Raw genomic sequence first — 21,258 nt, 5'->3', positions numbered from 1 at the left:
AGTAACTTGCCATCAAAGCTAATATGATACGGAGTATGAAACTTTGACAAGCAACCAATTCTCATTTTAACATGTACTTGTATAAGTACACATAAATTATGGTAGTGGTATGGTCCAAGCAGGTCTGATACTCGGGCTACAGGTCCTAGTCCCAGACTTATTGCCATGGTGGGCAGCACTCTCATACGAGTAACAAATTCACTATCAATTTCAGCTATATTCGTAACAGAAACCATATAAGCTACTTGTAAGAAAGTAAGAAACATGAGATAAGAGAAGAGAATTGTACAAACACAAAACACGGTACATATATTAGAGGATTAAAAGGTCTCGTTATACATGAAACTGAAAGAGGCTAAAACACTAAGCTTGATCCTTTTTTTTTTACTTCACCTTACATTATCTCAGTTTTTTCCCACCTAATACTAAGATTAAACGTACAGTACCTGACATCTTAGAAAAAGGGTTAAAAACTTAGTAGTTAAAATCAGAAGTTCACGACAGTCACCAAATTAGCATCAGTACTGATAAGGAGGGGCCTGGTACTGGTACCCATTGGCGTAGTAATTTCCATGGCCAGGAGGAAAGCCATAAGCTGGGGCACCCAAGACAGGAGGAGGGCAGTGATTATCAGTAGGTCCGGCAGTGTAAACGTAGGGTCTGTTGTCAAACACGTACTGGGGAGGAGGGTACCTGTCAGTCAGCCTAGCAGCATACGGAGAAGTGTTGGCAGCAAGGTTAGTGACGCGGGGTGCAAACCCCACGTTGGTAGCACGGGGCCTCTTGGATTGAGGTTTAGTAACTTCTGTTGCTCGTTTCTTATCTGCTTTTGCCTTCTCGAGCTGGAGTACGCGTTTTGCCAGAGTCTCCATAGGAAACTGTTCGTCAAGCTTGTGCTCTTCCACACATTTCAGGACAGCCTTCAAGGCACTGAGCTCTCGTTCATTCACATCGTTGTTCTGAAAAGAATAATACAACTATAAGTTAAGAGAGAAAATTGAGTTCAATGTTTGCAGCATAAGATGTATTACTACCAAGTTTTATTATCATACACCCAAGTGTCTGAAGGAGTATGAGCAAGTGCAAGGGCAGCTGGACATGCACAATCATAAGCAGAATATGTACAAGACTATCAAGAGCATCTATGGAATATCCAATTTCAACTAATATGCATCAAAAATTGATGTTATAGCAGATTACACATGCTTTCAGCCCTTTCACACACGTAGTAAACCAATTTATTGTAGTTATATATGTTACAAAAAATTTTTCAATCCACATAGTAAATACATCATGGCCTCAGAGTCACAGGGTATTAGGGCAATCTTTAGGCCACATAGGAGTAATATAAAGTGAAAAGGAAGAACATAACCATAAACTAAGCAAAGAAATAAACAGCAGAATGAGAAGGAAACCTGTGCATTGGGAGAAGACGGTGATGCATTTCCAGGCTTAATGGGAGAAAGAACTTTTTTCGCTTCCTTTAAATAGTTTTGCAGCAGAGGAACGGGGGGAAATTGTTCAGTCAGCTCAAATTGAGAGGCCAAATTAACAGCATCAATTTGTCTGCCACTATTAATCAGCACTTCAATTACACCTGCAGATTCCAGCTTGAAGTCAACAACCAGAACACATAAATGCAAAGTCATGGCTTTACTTGTTGATATGCAGTGTTAATCAAGAGATGATGCAGAATATGCAAGTTATCAACAAGTTTCCAATAAAAAACCAGGGAGCTAATATGCTCTCCCAACAAACAAATTAAAATGAACAGACACACACACCCAAAATTCTATCCCTCTCCCAATAAGAATCAGTGAAAAACATCTAGCCTAAGAATGAGAAATGCCAGAATTTATAGGTAAAATTATGTCAACGGGAGATGGAACATTTGAAGTAATTAGGTTAGTTTTAGTTCTCGACTTAAAATGTCCACTGATAAGTACCACAGCCAGACACCCCACCTATGCGGTTAAGCCTATCCCTGTTTGGGGAAAGGCTTGATTAAAAAAGAAGTGTCAATGTAAAGGGGGACCAGTACAGCAGTTCATAAAAGCCTCCCTGAATATTTCATACCACTCCAAGACTTTGGCTTGTACATAATAATACACAAATCTGACCTGGCATTTTGTCAGATAACCCAAGTGAGCGGCAGAGATCAGCAGCTTGGCGACGACGTGACACCAAAGGCACTAGTTTGGTTAGTTCTTCTGTGTCAAAATCAGATGCAATATAGAAAGTAGCCAGAAGTTGTAAAAATGCATGAGCCTCCAAGGAGTTTCCACTTCCAGCTTCCATGTCAAGTTCATTAAGCTTTGGCTTCCATGCCTCAGCAATAGCCTTTGCTCGTGCCTTAACATCTGCAGAGACTATTTCAGAAACAGAGGTTGCATCCAGACTCGCAAACAAAATGCTAAGACACTCCATCAACATGATGCAGGTGCGGCGAAGACCCAAAAGACTGGAATCCTTTTTTGCATCCAAGTTTGTCACATCACCACGGTAGAAGTTATTCAGCGAATCAAGAACCAAACAGGCAGGGTCAGCAGCAGCATTCAAAGCTTGTGGTATTTCCTCCCGCATTGATGCAAGGTTCTTGCGGTTGTCAGATATAAAATTATGAAGACCCTCAGCATCCATCTCTTCACATAGTTTGACGAGCTCAGGGTAAGATGTCACCTCCCTGTTTCCATTATCAGCTGACTGCACTTCTGGGCTTCCATCTTCAGCAGTTCCACTAGTATACTCAGAAGTAATTTCAGATATCATAGAGTTAGTTGGTGTGTCCTCCATGGTTCCACCCTGGCTCTCACTGGTGGCTTCAGAATATTCTTCACATGATTCCCTCCACTGCTTCTCTTTAGCATTAACAATAGCAAAAACAGCAGCATCCCTCTTCTCCTGAAGCCTCTCTAAAGAAGCCTGCTCTTTGGCCACAACTGCTGCTTTACGCTTCTCTAGAATCTCTTGTGCTTCAACTGTCTTGTTTTCATATTCCTTTTCCTGATCTTCCAACTCATGAAAACGCCTCTTAAGTGATTTTTCCAAACCATGGAAATGGGCCTCCAGCTCTTTCCATTTCAAATTGAGGGAAACAGCCCTGTGACTTTCAAGCTCAGCAAATGCTTTCTGAAGTTGCTGTATCTTGGAGGTTGCAGAGTCTATGAGCACGCCAACAGATTGAGTATCCTCCATCAAAAATACCGCTGGAAAAGGGAGCAGCAATCAACAGATTAATATTAATAAGGGAAGGCAAAGAAGATTAGATACATAGGCACACAGTTTTGACAAGCAGTGTCATAATATGCAGCAGATAAAATCAGGAAAATATATATGTAGTATATATACTTCCTCAGTTCCTTTTTTTTTTTCCTTGCAACAGTTTTCATTTCACGCTTGCCAATACATTAAGTCAATCACTTATCAAAAACATAAGCCATATGAGGCATGAGGAACAGCCAATAGGCACCAGGTCACTTATCAAAAACCACTTACAAACACATAAGCAATTTAAAATGCTGAGTTTCTTGCCCACACAAAATCACAAAAACAACATGACAGATAAGGGGAGTAATATGATCATAGATAACAGTCAAAAGTAGTAACAACAGAAACAGACTTCACATACACAAGGAAGAAAACGAGCGCATACAAACATCATCACGGTTAATTTTAAAATGAGCAAATACAACACACATCTAAATTCTAAACTAACAAATTCGAGGATCTAGTTACCTTAAGCATGTAATCTAAGTCGTAGCCTGGAAGTACAATAACCTCACCACCACACATACATACACGCTAATTGAAAAAACAATTGCAGGCAAACTGGGAATATCAAACATACAATCACAACAACAAATCAAAATCCAAAAAAGGCACATTATAAAGTGGTAAATGAATGAAATGAGTAAAAGAAGCTTACTAGTGACTACAATACCAGCGGCTTCAACTTCTTCAGGCACCAACTAGATCTACCATAAACCTAGAAAAATTAAATGAAAAACAAACTAAAACACCGAAAAATCGAACATATCTCAATTACAACAGCTCAACCGGAGAAAAATTACCAGAAATTTCAGAAACTAAAGCGAAAAAGGAAACGAACGATTACTTAGATCTACAACACCATAGCAAAAAGCATTAAGCTGCACCAAGCTCAAACAATTAATTCCTCAAAAATCAACAGAAATCACATCATTTAGCATCAAATTAACTCAAATTTTCATCAATTTCCAGCTAATTAACTTAAAAACTTCAACAATAATGGCTCAAACAACAAAATTCCTCAAAAATTGACAATAATTACAACAAAATCGTTCAATTCCTGATCAAATTCCAGCAAAATTAGGTCAAAAAATCAGAAATTAACATGATCTAAAAAAAAAAACTGAAGATGAATTAAATGCAAAATTAATAAAATAAAAAAGGCGAGAAACGTACCAAAACGAAGAAAGTAGGAGAGAGAAAAACATGAGGAGATAGATAGATGGATAGTAGTAGTGCGGCGGAAAATAGGTTTGATAAATAATTCAGTCAGTCCATAGTATATGAATCTGGATAGTAGAGTGCGCAATCCAATCCCTAGAGAGAGAAAGAGAAAGAGGAAAGTGAGAGAGAGAGAGAGAGAAAAACCAAAGAAAGCTTTATCTTTCTCACTCAACAACTTTCTCTCTCCTCCAGTTGCCTACCCTCCGACACAGGAATTTCTGCTTTTTTTGCCAGTCTAGCGGGAATTTAAAATTAATAATAATTTATAAATTGTGTAAGTTTAATAATATAATAATAGAGGAAGAAATAACGGGGTTTTGAGAAATGAAATCCCGTTGTAAGAAATCCTCGTATTACGGTGCACATTCTTCTATTCTATTCTTTCTATCTGGAACATTCAGAGACTTGTCTTAATTGGAGAGGAGAGACTCAGAGACTAGAGAGAGATGGAACAAACAAAGATTTTCTGTATTTTGGCGCCGCGTAATTTCAAATTCCCACCTTAATGCTTCTATCACTGTTGCCATTAATTCTCGTTGCTTCTTAAGCTTTTTTTTTGTTGTCGTATTGTTAATCTATGGTCCTGTATTTTCTACATTATTTTCACTTATACTTACTTCTATATTGACTATGACGTATATGAAGAATAAAGTTTACATAAGTTTGTAAAAAGGTTGATAAGCTCATACAGTCATATTATAAGTTTGAAAACAAATAAGAAAGTAGGAGGTTTTGTGAGGATCATTCGTTGATAGAATATTATTAAAAAAAAATAAAGAGAAGTTGTTAATAAAAACGAAAACGCTTATTTATGTAAACATAGACATAAAAGAAAAGCATTTCCCTTTATTTAATCACGAAGGGAGTATACAATACATACTTGGTATAATAAAAATCTAGACAATAAGTATTTCGTATAAATTTCCTCTGCTTCATTTAATTGCAATATTATGATTTTGACATAGGGCCTGTTCATATTTACTGAACTGAGCTGAACTGAACTGATTGGAGCTGAACTGAACTGAACTAAACTAAACTGAAAAATTAAAATGCATAAAAATATATGAAAATGTTTATGAAAATTAACAACTAAGCTGAACTGAACTGATTGGAGCTGAATTGAACTGAACTGAACTGATTGGAGCTGAACTGAACTGAAGTGAAAATAAGTAAATATGAACAGACCCATAATTAAGCATACTCTTTCGTATTAGTACCAATAATCATCAATCAATAACTTAATACTAAAAGCGAAAACAGTGATGATACATGTCATGCACTGGTTAAAAATTTTCCCTCCACTCTTTCTCTTTCCTTATGAAAAATATTTATAGCCTATAATATTTAATTTCCATTTTAGCGATTATATTTTTGTCATTATATAGTAAGATTTTACATACATCAATTGAACTTTTAATTTTGTTAGTATATAACTATAACCATTAATATTTTGAAATATCATTGAGTAAAAATGTAAAAAAAAAATTGAATAATGTATTTAAAAATATAAACCGCATTAATATTTTGAAATATCAATGAGTAAATGTGAAAAAATTGAACAAAGTATTTAAAAATATCGACCAAGACAATTCTAACAAACTCCCATTCAATTAAGGCAATTTAGCATCTAAAGTCATACACTAAACTCGCATCAGTCCAAAGGTCTGTACTACAAGTGTATGCTACGGATTACTGTACTGTCCTGTACTAAATAGAAGTAACACTGTATTTTTGATTCCTAGCTGTAATATCACCTTGTGTCTTGTGTCAGAAAATCACAAATGGGTTAATTTATGAGGCTATGCCAAATATGTCCGAATAGCAGCTAGCTTCGTGTATGCAATCATTACTAGATTTACTACTTCGTATTTTACCAAGTACTACGTATTTTTTTACAGAGTATTCTCCTCATTTTTAATTTTTTAAATATTTGTTCTAGTTTTCTTTTTCGACCGGTTTTAAATTTTAGCTCCAACCTCGATGTTGTAAGATGTAATCTTTCCCATTAAACCAAACTTAACTTAATTCATGTATGTATTCCATCATTAGCTATGAAAATTTGAATAGCATAAGTAGCTTCGTATTATTTGGTTATTCAATATCCTCTTAATTTTCGTTTAAGGTTATGTGTTCATCTGTTTTGCTATAATTTTATATTTATTTTTAACTTAGGGCATGTTCTGATTAACTATACTAAGGTGAACTGAACTTATTGAAACTGAACTAAACTAAATATTTTATAAGAGAAGGAAATTAGGAACTAAACTGAAAATAAGCTGAAGAGAATAGATCCTTAAACTTTTTTTTTACTCTAATTTTATTAAATATATTGTATATGAAATGTTATTATTAGATTTGTATTTATATACACTTTATATAAATGAAAATTTTCACTTTTTTAAAATCACAAAATTAAAGATGTTTAGCAATAATATAAGTAAACACAAACATTAAATTATACTCTAATCTGATTTGGTTTCACTTTGACAATTGATAAATTGTTGTTAATTTGGAAATTTATGTGAAGTTCATCCATCATTCTGATATATATGAATAATACTACTCCCTCCGTCCCATAATACATGAGACGGGTGACTTTTTTTCACTATTCATGCATTAGTTTTGACTATAATTTTTTACTTACATATTAAAAATATATCTTATCATAAAAAGTGTTGTTATATAGGTTTTAATATAAAGTTTCATAATATAATTTTAAAAATAATTTTTATTAATATTTAATTATATAAAAATAGAGTCAAACTAATGCATTGATATGTGTGCAATAATTGACTGTGTCATGTATTAAGGGACAAGGGAATATATGTCAATTGGAGTTTGACGAGTCTAGTGCTTCGTCACTTTTTTTAACAAAACATGTTATGTAAACCGTATATGAATAATTATCATTATTCTTATTACCCTTTTTTTTCCGATTGTAATAAACTCTTTCTTTCAAGGGAGACATTATTATAACCTAAGAAATAAAAAACTAAAAAGAAATAAAGATTGGGAGTGGGGAATTCTACCAATGAAAGCCCTTTCAAAATAACAAAGAAGGCTAAAGTTTAGGATAGAGAAAAGAGAGAAGAGGCTAAGGTTTTTAAAGATTCTAAACCATTATCATTCTTATTAATTAAGACAAAGTATTTGGTGAGTATATTTTATCATAAGTCCATTCAACCAAAAGCTGTTATATATGTCCAATAATAACTTGTATGTATGAAAATTTTAAAAACCTATATAAAATGTTTGATAAATAGATATTATATTTTACGAATAAATTTAAAATGAATGAACATAATCATGTGAACAATTCCCCTTGTTGCTAACATTAAAAAAAAAAAAAAAAAAAAAAAAAAAAGCCTCCGCTCTCCCCAATCACAAGGGCACAAGGCCGACCCTTACCGTGTGCAGCCAGTGGCACAAATTTAGTTGGGGCCTCAAGTGTTAAAATGAGTTAAGTATAATGTTGGGTACTAACATTTTAATTTTTTCACCTTTTGAGTACTCCTACTTTTTTTTTCACTTTTTGGGTACTCTAGTTAAGTTTCCGACCAATTAACTCAACATAAACTCACCGGAGAAAAAGTCAGTCCCCTCTTTCAATTATTTGGCAAAAAAAGTTAGTCCTCTCCATGAAAAACGTTAGAAATAAGTGAGTACCTTGATTAATATGATCATATAAATGTATTCCAAATTTTTTTAAAACAAAAATACTAAATTCCCAAAAATTGATGAGGCTGCTTCAAATATACAACTAGCCGTTGAATTTAAAAATAAAACAAAAAAATTCATATTAGCAACATAAAGCAACAACAGGAAGCCATCAACAAGTCTTCATTCCTTCAAGTTTGTTCTCCGGTCTCTGCAAGGAAGTAGGAATGGCTAGTGTTACTAATTTTTGTAGATGTTCCAGACGGGTTGCTCGGAGAATTTCAAGAACAACCAAAAATCCTTTTAGGAGATTTCATACATGCCAAAATTACATGAAGTCTAATGGATGTGATTTTTGGGAGTGGATTGATGATGATTATGAATGGGAAGTGAAATACAAAATGATAAAACTGATGCAGAGCAATGACAGGCTACTTGAAATGGAAGAAATCAGGAAGAATCATATTTCATTTTATAGGATTGTAATCTTAACTCTACTTATGGTTATTGCTGTAATGTATATGTACAAGTGAATTAGGGATTGTTAAGAAAAAAAAACCTGGTTAAAACATGCGCACTGTTAGAAATACGAAAGAATTAATTTTGGACCACTGATTTAAGTCATTGGCAGCAGAATTTTCCGCTTCCCCATGGACACGTGTATTTACCCTAGAGGCCCCCATCCAATCATATGTTAGTCGCAATTAATAGGGTACTAACATTTTTTGCTGATTTTATTTCTTAACCCAAGGTACTAATTTTTTTAACCTAAGGTACTAACTTTATCACCGGACTGTACACTTGAGTACCCAAAAGGTGAAAAATTGTAAATGTTAGTACCCAACATTATACTTAACTCTGTTAAAATAAATAAATAAAATATGTTGCATTAAATATACATACATACTAATTGTGGTCTAGTGGCTAATGATCTTAAGTGTATAGTTGGAGATAGTGAATCTAATCTCGCCATCAACCAAATTATACACTTCATTCCTGCATAGGGCCTCCAAAAAGGTTGGGACGGCCCTGCCCATGGGTGGATCTAGGGGGGTTTAATGAACCCCCGGATTTTTTTTGAAAAAAAATTATAAGTTTTGATTTTTTTTTTAAAAAAAAAAGAAAAAAAAGTTAAAAGAATTTTTTTTTGAAGTAAATAACCAAATAAGTAAGTCTGGCACATTGGTAAGGGAGTGACTAATATAGTAGTGATGCTCCTTTTAGATCATGGGTTCGTGACCAGTTGCCCTCATTTATTCTTTTTTTTTTTTTTTTTTTTTTTTTTTTTGTTTTGTTTCCTTTCAATTTCTTCCGTTGTTCTTCCTGAGTTTGTCAATAGTTGGGTCAGTAATTTTAGGAGTAGTATGTTGGTCCTTTTGTCAAGTTAGAGAGTCAAATGAATTTAGAAGTTAATGAGTTTATTTAGTGGGTTTAATCATGGCATTATACTTTCAGTTTTTTAGCTTATTATTTGTTGTTTGTTAGCCTACATATATGGCTCTTGTATTTGGTGAATTAAGCATGAAGAAATATTATTGAGTTCCTTATTTTACTTGCTTCATACTTATCTATTATTATTATTATTATTATTATTATTATTATTATTATTATTATTATTATTATTATTATTATTATTATTATTATTATTATTATTATTATTATTATTATTATTATTATTATTATTATTATTATTATTATTTTTATCCTTTCGTACGTATTAGTTTCAACAATCCTCTTATTCCTCTACTCCTCTTAATTCTTAAATCTTTATTTTTTGTAAATTAGTAATAATTAGATTAATTACTGATTTGTTTAATTAGTTTTGATATATTGTTGAATACTTGAATTGTTGACAAATTGAATTTTAGAAACTTAGAATTTAAAATTTTTACTCGGTCTTTTAATTGATAACTAGAAAAATTTTCCATTGTCAAATTTGTGTTTATTGGGGACTTGGAATTTTGTTTTATGAGTAATATTGATTTTTTGCAATAGAATTATAGATTTATCATTTATAGAAGTACTAGTGTATTAGCACGCTTTTAAAGTATAAAACTCGAAAAATGCTTTTGTAGGGTTTTTATTTTTAATTTTTTATTTTGTAACTGTTTAATCCATCCATTTGCAATAAAAAAAATTGAACTTATGTATTGAATATTTAATTAATATATGAGCATCGTTTGTTTTTTAAGATTCCGAACCCGCAATTCGAAATTCCTAGATACGCCACTGACCCCGCCCAATCACTTTGGCCCACTATTAGTTCAAACTCATAACAACAAACCTAAAAAATAAGCACCTCACGACCCTAGATCTCTTAAAGCATGTAATATCCATCATCCCATCACTATATTATCCCCTTCCCTTAATTTTAAGTCGAAGGATGTACTCATTTTTTGTAATTTCGATTAAGCTCAAAGTTTGACTATGAAGTATGAAATATAACCAATATGGCAATATGCATGAATAGCCAATAAACATAGTTACGTAAAAATTTATGTGATACTATCTTGATGTATAGTTTTGAAAAAGTAAATTATTTTATAACCTTTTTTTTTTTTTTTTTTTTTTTTTAACCCAAATTATTTTTTAACCTTTAACTATTGCTAAAATGAAATTAAAAAAAATGACTAGCTCGTTTAAAGTGCAAGAAAGCAAATTGATAAATATTACTCCGTGTTTAAAAAATTAATTAAAAATACAAATTATTAAAATCTATATATTTTTTTTAAAAAAATTGTTTAAAAATAACCCGTAAGTCGTCATACGGTAGCACCATGCCAATAAAGTCAATGAACGAGAAGAAAGGGACTGGAGTCACTGGACTATTCAAATGGTCAAAAAAATACAGCAATTTGTAACTATTGACCAAGCCAAAGATCAGTAGACGAAGATTTTTGTAGACATTATTTCGCATTTCCTAGTAATTGTGTATAAAAAGCCTAAGAGGTACGGTCCATATCCATCATTCAAGCTTTCTCTTTTATTTGTTTTTTCCTCTCATATATATTTTGGTATACAAGTTATGTAATACTTCATAGTTAGTTCATACATAGGCTCAATTAAGTCACACGTTAAAAAGTCGAAGCATGACACCATGGCACGAAAATTCTTTTTCAGCATCGTAATAACAACATTGATGCTGAGTACAACTATGAGCGAAAATACGGCACCAATTGACGAGGATGATGTACTTTGTTTGAAGTCCATTAAACACTCCCTTGAAGATCCACACAACTTCTTAAAATCTTGGGATTTTGATAATCCCAACATAAATTTACCAGGATTTATATGCAAATTTAACGGTATTATATGTTGGAATTCTATGGAAAATCGAGTTCTAGGCATGAACCTCTCTTATTTCGGCCTAAAGGGCAAATTCCCAAGTGAAATTTCCAAGTGTAGTGGGTTACAAAGTTTAAATCTCTCGCACAATCGGTTTTATGGGTCAATTCCTAGTAACATCTCTACTATGCTGCCATTTTTGGTCACTCTTAAGATGTCATCTAATCGATTTTCGGGTGAGATCCCGGCTAGTCTAGGAAATTGCTCCTATTTGAATGCGCTTGAGCTTGATCATAATAGATTTTCGGGTCGGATACCGGATGCTATTGGGGAGCTTCAAAGGGTTTCAAAGTTTAGTGTTGCTAATAATCTCTTGGTTGGACCTATTCCTCATTTTGTTAATGGGAGGATGTTTAATGCAACAAGTTATGCTAATAATCTTGGGCTTTGTGGTTACCCTCTCAAGCCTTGCAAGCCTTAGTAGTATGAGTTTGATCATAATTAGTTCAGGTTTTAATTTCTAAGTTTTTGATGGATGAAATCTTCTTCTTCTTTTTCCTTATCTTTGCATTCAATGCAGAATTTTTGCTCAATATGAGCGTATGGCTGCTCGAAAATAATTGGTATCAAAGCATGTTCATTTTAGGCTCTTACAATTCATGTATGTTTGAATAAATGTTATCCTAAATTATAAGGAGTACTTTAATGGATCCACATATTTCTTGCACAAATTTTATTTGGACTTATTAAATCTAAAATTTAATGGATACACATATTTCTTGCACCAAGTTTAAGAACTACTTTAATGGATACACATATTTCTTGCACGAATTTTACTTGGGTCGATTAATTTAATAATTAGTGGATGTAACATGATGTATTATTTCGCGTAAAGAACCATAAGCCGAGTTTGAATCACAATTTTTTTGATTTTTTTTTTTTATATTAAAGGATTAGTAGCTCCATTTGACGTAGTGATGGCCTGATGGGTATTGACTATTAAGTCATATGTAATGTAGCTGATCATTTCCACATTTTTCAACATTTTAATTATTTTTTTTCAACAATTCAAATGTTACATGCATTTAGATATACCTAATATTGGGGCATTTGATTTTTATTTACTTATTTTAAAACCTTTGATTATATATAATTAATAATTATTAACAACTATATATAGCTATACATTCAAACATATAATAGAAATTTTCCGATGATTATATATAATTAAAAAATATTTTTACTCTATAAATATATACGGATTATCCTACAGAGTCTACCTATTAGGGGTGTTCATAAATCGGTCCGGACCCTGAAAAAATGGACCGGACCACCCCGGACCGGACCGAATTAATCGGTCCGGTCTTCGGGTCTTGAAATTCATTTTTTCGGTCCGGTCCAAAACCCTATAAAAACGGTTTTGGACTGGACCGATTTTTTATTAAAAATATGTGTGAAACCTTAAATAATGGTTAAAATCATCCTTAATAAGCTTAGAAAACTTTAAATTTATAAGCTTTTTTGCACTAAACATACAAAAAAAAGACGTAAAAATGACGTTACAATATAGTTTTTCCAATACTTTTTTTGTGCTTTCCTAAACTTTATAAAAAATTTAGTATTCTTTTTAAAAAAATTCTTAAATCGGTCCAAGCGGTCCAGTCCGGGTTCGGTCCTAACTTAATCGGTCCGGTCTTCGGTCCAATCCGGGTCAGTTCGGTCTGATCCGGTCTTGGACCGATGAACAGCCCTACTACCTATACATCCGAAGATATAATAGAAAGTCCAATGTTGACCAATAAGTCTTTGCATATGGGTGCAGTGCAAATCGGTTTAATATCGTTCCTTTAATTTGACTATAGACCAAACAACAACTTTGGGGGCATTGTGTGGAAAATTAGCCCCTCTTTCTCTCTCTCCATTTCTCTGTTTTCCATTACAGTTAACATCAACCTCCACTTGCAGAAACTTCTCTTCTTTTAACCATACATTTCTATAATTTCATGTAAGTTTACTTTGTTTTTCTTCGCAGTATTTTCCAAGAATTTCTTGTATATTTGCTTAGCAACGCCTCTAACCCCAGAACAAAAGAGCAAAAATTTGGGTATTTAGTTAAATTAGCAAATGGGTGTAATTCTTGTATGTTTTAAGCTCTGATTATTCCCCTAACTAACCTTGATTAATAATTGATAATTAATCAATAATAGTTGATTTGGCAAAAAAAAAAAAAGGGGGATTTTTTTTCCCTCACCAAGTCAAGGTCTATGCACTAGTCAACAGTCTAAATTCTAACGTTAATCTATGTGAAATCAATCTTTATTTTCACATTATTTGACTACCATTATTAAAGTTATGCTATTTTCTTGTAATTGTTTTTTGTTAAATTTGTTGGGTGTTTTAGTTTAATCCCAGGTTTATTGCCAAGTTGTGGTGAACTGGTGAGTGTTGCAAACTTTTTGTTTAATTTTGAAATTTTCTTAAGCCATAAGCTATAATTATTGAAGTTGCTCTTATACGTCTTAGTTCAAATCTTCAAAGATTTGTCTATATATTGGCTATTATTTGTGATATTATACATTAATCCGTCTTTCTTGGGAGTGTCCATTATACACTCGGGTGTACCTTATCACCTTGTGGTTAGGTGTGTGATAAAAATTGCAGTCTTACTTTCCAACCATTGATTAATTTCAGTAAATTTTTTATGAATTGGTTATGTTGTAATGTTGTATAGTAATTGATTGAAGGTTTTTGATTTAGGTTATTTGATGAATTTGGTTAACTCAAGGATTATTGTGAGTCTATGACTAGTCTTTTGTTTTTTTAGTTCTATTATACTGCATATATTTGGTATGAGCTATTTCCTTATACTTGTATACTGAGTTTCTAAATGGAGATTGTAATTATGTGTTTTATTCAGATTCTTGCAGGATATTCTTGTAATATGGAGATCAGAGGTTCTGGTGTCAATTATAAGCTCTGACATAGATTTTACAGCAATCTAAAGGTGTTTGATGGGCCTCGTAACTCGTATGGGGTCGAATCAAAGAGAAATATCTGGTTTTCTTGGATTTTATCTAGTGTTTTTGTTGATGAGTGGTTTAAGCTGTGGAAATGAGAATGATATTGCATGCTTGAGGTCCATAAAAGAATCCTTGCAGGATCCCAATAATATCTTGAACTCTTCCTGGAATTTTAGCAATTCTACGAAAGGATTCATTTGCTCGTTCACTGGGATAGATTGCTGGGCTCCGAATGAGGATAGGGTGTTGACCATCCGACTTTCAAATATGGGATTGAGGGGCAGCTTCCCTCTTGGGATTTATAACTGCAGCAATCTACAGCACTTGGACCTGTCCTCTAATGAACTTGACGGAGTAATTCCTGCTAATGTTTCTAAAATCATGCCGTATGTGACTTCAGTTGTTCTCTCCTCAAATAGGTTCTCAGGTGAGATACCTGAGAACCTTGCCAACTGCAGCTATCTCAATGTTATCCAACTTGACCACAACAAATTTTCTGGACAAATTCCTCTAGAATTAGGCCAGCTTTCCCGGCTCAAAAGATTTACTGTTGCTAATAATCTCTTGGTTGGGCAAGTCCCACGCTTTAATTCTACTATCGATGTTGATTTCTCCAACAACCCAGGGCTCTGTGGACCTTCTCTAAGCCCTTGTCAGAAATCATCAGGAAAGTCCAATACTGGAGTTATTGTTGCTGCTGCAGTATCTGGAGTGACTGTTGGTGCCATAGGAGTAGGCCTAGCTATGTTCTTCTGTGCACGTAGAGTCCCAGTAAAGAAAAAAGAAGAAGATCCTGAAGGAAACAAATGGGCAAAGAGTATAAAAGGGATCAAGAAAATTAAGGTAAAACCGATTCAAATTTTATTTATAGCTTATATTCCAGTTTCCTTATGGTTTATTTTTGTTATTGTTGTTTGATGCTACTACGGAAGTGTACTAATCTTTACCATCATAGCACTGAGAAATTACGTTATGATGTATAGGTGTCCTTATTTGAGAATTCTATTTCGAAAATGCGACTGAGTGATCTCATGAAGGCAACAGATAATTTCAGTAAACATAATATTATTGGTGAAGGAAGGATGGGGACTATATATAAGGCAAGACTAGATGATGGCAGTATGTACATGATAAAGAGGTTGCAGGACACTCAACACTCTGAGGAAGAATTTGTGTCTGAAATGGCTACACTTGGGAGTGTCAAACATCGCGACCTAGTTCCCCTCATAGGTTTCTGTCTTGCTGGTAAGGAGAAATTGTTAGTTTACAAGTACATGAAAAATGGTACTCTTTATGATCAGTTGCATCAGGGAGAAGATGGTTGCTCCATGGAATGGCCAACACGACTCAAAATTGCCATAGGGGCAGCTAGAGGATTAGCATGGCTTCATCATAATTGCAATCCTCGCATCATTCATCGGAACATAAGCTCTAAGTGCATCTTACTAGATTCTGATTTTGAGCCAAAAATATCTGACTTTGGCCTTGCGAGGCTCATGAACCCCATTGATACACATTTGAGCACCTTTGTCAATGGAGAATTTGGGGATATAGGTTATGTGGCGCCAGAATACTCGCGAACTTTGGTTGCTACTCCAAAGGGAGATGTTTATAGCTTTGGAACAGTCCTCCTCGAGTTGGTAACTGGAGAGAGGCCAAATGAAGTGACTAAAGCCCCTGAAAGCTTCAAGGGTACCCTGGTGGATTGGGTTATAGAACTCACAAAGAACTCTAATTTGAAATATGCCATTGACAAATCATTGGTTGGGAAGGGTGTTGACCACGAAATCTCACAGATTTTCAAAGTAGCTCGTAATTGTGTGTCCTTGAATCCCAAAGAGAGGCCTTCAATGTTTGAAGTTTACCAACTTCTAAGAGCCATTGGGGAGAGGTATCACTTCTCAACTGATGCTGAAATTATGTTGCAAATGGATACCGGCGATGATGACATACAAGAGCTCATTGTTGCTCAAGAAGCAAAATCCGATCAGTGATTATTTCATTTATAAAGGTATCATTTCCAATGACACGTAAACGTAAATATTATTGTGTTGTTCAATTATCATATGCTCTCTTCCATGTGATCCATGTACAGAATATTTTTTTTTTGGAATTGAAACCATATATTTACAAGCTTGGCCTCACTTTCATTTGTATCACTATTTTCTTGGGTTTGGCTGGTTGTGAGAATGTTATGTTTCATAACCATAAAAACAGAATTGTTACCTATACTCTTCTGCACTTCTATATCATAATTGTTGTTTAAGCCAACTTTTCTGTTGGGAATTTTTCTTTTGATCTTTTCATTCATCTTTTCCTTAGTACTTGTCTTGTGCATTTGTTCACTTCCATCTCCTCAAAATCACTTCTTCTCAATTCAACTTTTAATGGCTTCTGCATTTTATCGGACAATAGTGAAGAAAATGTGGGCTGACACTGAAACAGTTAAGATCGAGTCAGATGCTCTTTTTCTGTCATTATCCTTGTAAAACAGCCAATTTATTTGTTTGTAATCTACTTTTAACCTCTGTTTAGGCCAGATGAAGATAAACAACCAGCCATAAAATTCATATTTTTCTAGACCAATGCTACTCTAGGTCTCTAACCCTGATTAGCCAGCTTGGATAATATCCATGTGGAAGTCAAGCAGATCGTAGTTGGATTAGCAGGCCTTGATGAATTGGGGTGTTGGCACCTTGTAAGATATTGTAGGCTAGGCTCTGGGGAATAAAGTAGGTTTGGTGCCTTTGGAGACTAGGAGAAAAGTTCATGGGATACACATGTCCTTGACCGGAAACAGAACCACAAAGTTGTGGCCTTGTGGGCATTGTGCTCTTCCATTTTTCTGTAGCCGTGTCTCCAATATCCGTTATACTTAAAATGACCATTTTGGTAATAGGATTTGAGAGAGTGCACTGTATAGAATTAGGACTGCTTCAATCCAGGCATACCCTAAACTAAAGTAGCGGATGTGGTTAATGTCATTGCAACTTGCCCACCTGCCCACCTGTATCATTGTATAAGGGGAGGGGAAGTAACAACTTTGTAATGATGTATTTTATTAATGTAATTGTACAGGGTTGATAAATTAGTGACTAGTCAAGGAACTTATAGAGCAAGAAGTGTTCACCCACTCAGTCTGAACTTTCACTTCTTCCTAAGCTATTCCCTTCCATCACTTTCTTTATGCATCCTCCACCTCCTCTCTTTTTGCAATTCCTTTTCCATAATTTTCGGTTCTGTTCCCATTTCCCCATACATCCTCCAGAGACTCAGCATTAGTGGATTGGTCTGTATACTGTGGAACCCCCCATTTCTGGTACCTCAAGGCACAATGCTTCGAGGACTGGGCTAAACTCCATCAGAAAGCAGCTTATCGCCTTGTAGGCCATGATCCGTGGACCTCACCACCAGGCCTTGCCTAGAAGTTTCATCTGTTAATCCCATCGGAAGTTTTGGCTGCTACAGGATTCTCTTACCACCTGTAAGAATTTTTGGTGTCTGTTTTTAAAACCTTGTGCTGATTCTCCACATTGTTCTTTGGACAATTGGCCTGTGCTTTTGAAGACGTCGTATTCGATGAAGTCTCTTGGTTTAGAATTCAGTCAGCTCTTGCAGAAGGCTGTGTTGACTTGAAGAGCTGGAGACTGTAGTTTCTGTCATCTTCTAGACTTCTGTCAAGGTATTATTATGAGCTGTTAGTACTGCGGTTTGCCAAAAGCATTTGTTAATGAAGTACTATGACAATAAGGTAGCTATCAAGTATTAGCAGTACATTGATGATTTGTAAAATGTCATGTTTATAGACCAAAACTCCAAATCTATCAATAGGTTAAGTTTATTTACCACTGTCTCCAGCTCCGCCCTTATGTTAGCTTCTTAATAATTTTTTGAGTCGTTGATTTGATGCTATTCAAGTAGGCCGCGACAGACTTACTCAACACGGTTTTTTCCGTTTTCGTAACTGTCTGAATTGGGCTGTTGTTGGATAGCTGAACCATTTGGGTTGGTATATATAGTGGTGGTGTGTTAACAGTTTTAGATGCCAACCTACTGAAGCATTCAGTTCATGATATGTAACTATTAGAACTTGGGCCTTCTGCTATTTAAATACCTTTTGTTCTTAGTTTGAAGAATTCTCTCTTGGCCAAAAAATAAAAAATAAAAAATAAAAAATAAAAAATAAAAAATTGTTTTTGTAGTTTCTGAAGTTGCAGATTAAAATAAGTAGACCACACCATCAGATTCATCACATGCAATTCTCGTATACTCGTATTATTGAATGCTCCTCCATTAACTATAACCAATTAATCAATAATCATGAATCATCACTTGTTTGTTTAGATTTTGATTTTGTCAACTTTCATATTTTTAATTAGTCAAATTTATTTTGATTTCAACTGCTACAGACTTCATAAATGTTCCGTATATTCTTTGATTCATGTAACATGGTTTTTTTTTTTTTTTTTTTTTTTTTTTTCAATTCGGTGAAAATTATTTTATTTCCTTTATTTTTTATCTAACTTTTGCAACACTTTGACTTTTACATTATTCACGTAACTTAAAGAAAACTTAATAGTGTAAGAAAATAAGATTATGAGTATTGTACTCCGTATTAGGTTTGTTTCAAAATATATTTTCACAATATCTCAACATTTTATATCATTAAGATATTAATGAGTGAAATTATATACTTCGTATAATATAAAATTAAAAAAAAACGTGAAAATAAAAATGCTGCTAGTTTAGTACTCCGTTGCTAGTTTAGTACCCCGTAGTATGTAAGAAACGGAAAAGCGTAATTCAACACGGTCCAATCAAACACAATTATGCTACTGTACCATATAATTAACAGACAATTAAGTACCACCAACTTTTAATTTTTAATTTTGTTTTGGCAACATTACCATCAACTAGTAGACTGCATGTTTTCATATCATGTAAATAGGCGCTCACACGTCTTTTAGATGTGAAGGTGCTTCTCTGTATGCCTAAGACATTCAATGTCACAATCTTAACAAAACTTTTTTATTTCTTTACTCTTTGTTTATTTTCATTTGGTCTGATTCTTTCTCAAACTATATATAGTAAGACCACGAATTTCATGGGAAAATACTATTCTCTTACCACACAAAAAACACCCTCCTCTATTCCAATCTTTCCTTTTTTTTCCCTTCACAAATTCTCGTATTCGATTTCGTTTTTCGCCTTTCTTCTCTTAGATCTCTCTTAATTCTTACATTGTTCAGCTGATCTTGTTAGTCTTACATTCAAGAGCAAGAAAACAGAGGAAATATTAAGTTAGATTATTTTTGTTTTCATCATTGACTTTGAAAAGAGGGAGCAGATTAGATCTGTGTTGCTCCCTTAATCACTTTCAAATGCATATGCATCGCTCATCTTCGTCGTCGTTTTTGCCATCAATATGCTCTCTTCATACTTTCATTGGCTTAGCCGTGATCTTATGTGTGTATTTCACATTACAGACCTCAATATCACTCCAAGATAAATCTCTTCCATCTGAACAAATCAAAACTACCCTTCCTTCATCTATTCTTCTACCTCAACGATACGATTCCAATGACATGTATTTCCATGAGATTCCGACGATGGAGCAACCACCTCCTCGCTCCAATGATAAAGCAGTACTCCATTCTCCTCCGAAAGCTGAGGTCCTAGGCGGCTTAGCCCGAGACTTTGATATTGCTTGGGGCAATGGTAGAGGAAATTTTCATGATAATGGTACGCTTCTTACTCTTTCCCTAGATAAAAACTCGGGTTCAGGATTTGAGTCTAAGAACAGATTTCTGTTTGCAAAGATTGATATGAAGATTAAGCTCATTCCTAATAACTCTGCTGGTACTGTCACGACTTTTTACATGTCCTCAAATGGATCCACCCATGATGAGATAGATTTCGAGTTCTTAGGTAATGTGAGTGGCCAGCCTTATACTATACACACCAATATATACTGTCAAGGGAAGGGAAATCGCGAGCAACAATTTTACTTGTGGTTTGATCCTACCGCGGATTTTCATAAATACTCGATTCTGTGGAACCCTGCTAGAATTGCGTTCTTCGTAGATGATACGCCAATTAGAGAGTTTAACAACATGGAAGTATTTGGTGTGCCTTTCCCAAATAAACAGCCCATGAGAATATTTTCGAGTTTGTGGAATGCTGATGATTGGGCTACACAAGGTGGAAAAGTGCATACTGATTGGTCCAAAGCTCCATTTGTTGCCTCTTTTAAGAGCTTTATATCGAGTTCTTGTGTTTGGTCTCATGGATCCTCGTCGTGTGGGTCAGAGGACTTGGATTCTGAATCGTCGGGTTTTGAGAATGCTTGGTTAAGGGCGGAGTTGGATTCAAAGAGTTTAAGGAAAATGAGACGGGTGCAACAGAATTACATGACTTACAATTATTGCAATGATAAGATGAGATTTCATGAAGGCCTTCCTAAAGAATGTACTATTAAAGGGTCTAACAGAGGAAGACAGTCACAGTTTAGATGATTCTATTTTCATTTTTGTTATTACATTTTTTTCTTTTGTATTTCCACCCTTTTTATTTCCTTAATTTATATCTTTTTTGTGAGTTCGTTGTAAAATCATATTAGTCATACCACGCGGGTTAATTACAATGTATTACACTATAATATGAAGTATTATTTACATGTAATTACAAATTTAACGAAGATGAGGATGTTATTTACTCGATTTTCATGTTTGTTTGGAATCTGATGCAGAATATGATAATAAGATTTCAGGAAGAACATATCTTTTAACACAGCATTGGAAGAATA

General features: G+C 34.2%; 4 protein-coding genes across 9 annotated transcripts; 3 read left to right on the top strand and 1 right to left on the bottom strand.

Moving 5' to 3' along the window:
• Positions 1-283: 283 nt before the first annotated feature.
• Positions 284-4,730, bottom strand: LOC110700261 (FRIGIDA-like protein 3). 3 transcript variants are annotated; one of them, XM_021877775.1, is made up of 6 exons: positions 4,444-4,729; positions 4,071-4,148; positions 3,926-3,985; positions 2,121-3,206; positions 1,416-1,597; positions 284-959 (listed from the first exon to the last, which is right to left on the bottom strand). In XM_021877775.1, exons 4-6 carry the CDS (start codon positions 3,193-3,195, stop codon positions 519-521), a joined length of 1,698 nt encoding a protein of 565 aa, XP_021733467.1. In that variant the 5' UTR covers positions 3,196-3,206; positions 3,926-3,985; positions 4,071-4,148; positions 4,444-4,729; the 3' UTR covers positions 284-518. The 3 variants fall into 3 exon arrangements, with proteins under 3 accessions (XP_021733467.1, XP_021733466.1, XP_021733468.1); XM_021877774.1 differs by lacking the exon at positions 4,071-4,148; XM_021877776.1 differs by lacking the exons at positions 3,926-3,985; positions 4,071-4,148 and having other exon boundaries at positions 4,444-4,730.
• A 6,572-nt stretch (positions 4,731-11,302) lies between these two features.
• On the top strand, positions 11,303-11,914 carry LOC110700829 (inactive LRR receptor-like serine/threonine-protein kinase BIR2). Its single transcript, XM_021878414.1, has one exon. The coding sequence runs from the start codon at positions 11,303-11,305 to the stop codon at positions 11,912-11,914; it is 612 nt and encodes a 203-aa protein (XP_021734106.1).
• Positions 11,915-13,295: 1,381 nt separating this feature from the next.
• LOC110700257 (probably inactive leucine-rich repeat receptor-like protein kinase At5g48380) lies at positions 13,296-16,724 on the top strand. 4 transcript variants are annotated; one of them, XM_021877768.1, is made up of 4 exons: positions 13,296-13,438; positions 14,191-14,225; positions 14,351-15,296; positions 15,437-16,724. In XM_021877768.1, exons 3-4 carry the CDS (start codon positions 14,445-14,447, stop codon positions 16,445-16,447), a joined length of 1,863 nt encoding a protein of 620 aa, XP_021733460.1. In that variant the 5' UTR covers positions 13,296-13,438; positions 14,191-14,225; positions 14,351-14,444; the 3' UTR covers positions 16,448-16,724. The 4 variants fall into 4 exon arrangements, with proteins under 4 accessions (XP_021733460.1, XP_021733459.1, XP_021733462.1 ...); XM_021877767.1 differs by lacking the exon at positions 14,191-14,225; XM_021877770.1 differs by lacking the exons at positions 13,296-13,438; positions 14,191-14,225 and adding an exon at positions 13,471-13,537.
• A 2,206-nt stretch (positions 16,725-18,930) lies between these two features.
• On the top strand, positions 18,931-21,134 carry LOC110700259 (xyloglucan endotransglucosylase/hydrolase protein 22-like). The gene has a single exon (XM_021877771.1). The coding sequence runs from the start codon at positions 19,835-19,837 to the stop codon at positions 20,966-20,968; it is 1,134 nt and encodes a 377-aa protein (XP_021733463.1). The 5' UTR covers positions 18,931-19,834; the 3' UTR covers positions 20,969-21,134.
• Positions 21,135-21,258: the final 124 nt, after the last annotated feature.

This window comes from Chenopodium quinoa, unplaced genomic scaffold (assembly GCF_001683475.1).
Source record: "Chenopodium quinoa cultivar QQ74 unplaced genomic scaffold, ASM168347v1, whole genome shotgun sequence".
Lineage (NCBI taxonomy): Eukaryota > Viridiplantae > Streptophyta > Magnoliopsida > Caryophyllales > Amaranthaceae > Chenopodium > Chenopodium quinoa.
This window is presented reverse-complemented; position numbering and strand designations above follow the sequence as displayed.

Coding starts and splice junctions, on each gene's coding strand:
- LOC110700259 (XM_021877771.1), top strand. CDS start 19,835: ATGCATATGCATCGCTCATCTTCGTCGTCGTTTTTGCCATCAATATGC.
- LOC110700257 (XM_021877767.1), top strand. CDS start 14,445: ATGGGCCTCGTAACTCGTATGGGGTCGAATCAAAGAGAAATATCTGGT. Junction 15,297..15,436: donor AAGGGATCAAGAAAATTAAG/GTAAAACCGATT, acceptor TATGATGTATAG/GTGTCCTTATTTGAGAATTC.
- LOC110700261 (XM_021877776.1), bottom strand. CDS start 3,195: ATGGAGGATACTCAATCTGTTGGCGTGCTCATAGACTCTGCAACCTCC. Junction 1,598..2,120: donor GTTATCTGACAAAATGCCAG/GTCAGATTTGTG, acceptor TGGAATCTGCAG/GTGTAATTGAAGTGCTGATT. Junction 960..1,415: donor CGTCTTCTCCCAATGCACAG/GTTTCCTTCTCA, acceptor TATTCTTTTCAG/AACAACGATGTGAATGAACG.
- LOC110700829 (XM_021878414.1), top strand. CDS start 11,303: ATGAGCGAAAATACGGCACCAATTGACGAGGATGATGTACTTTGTTTG.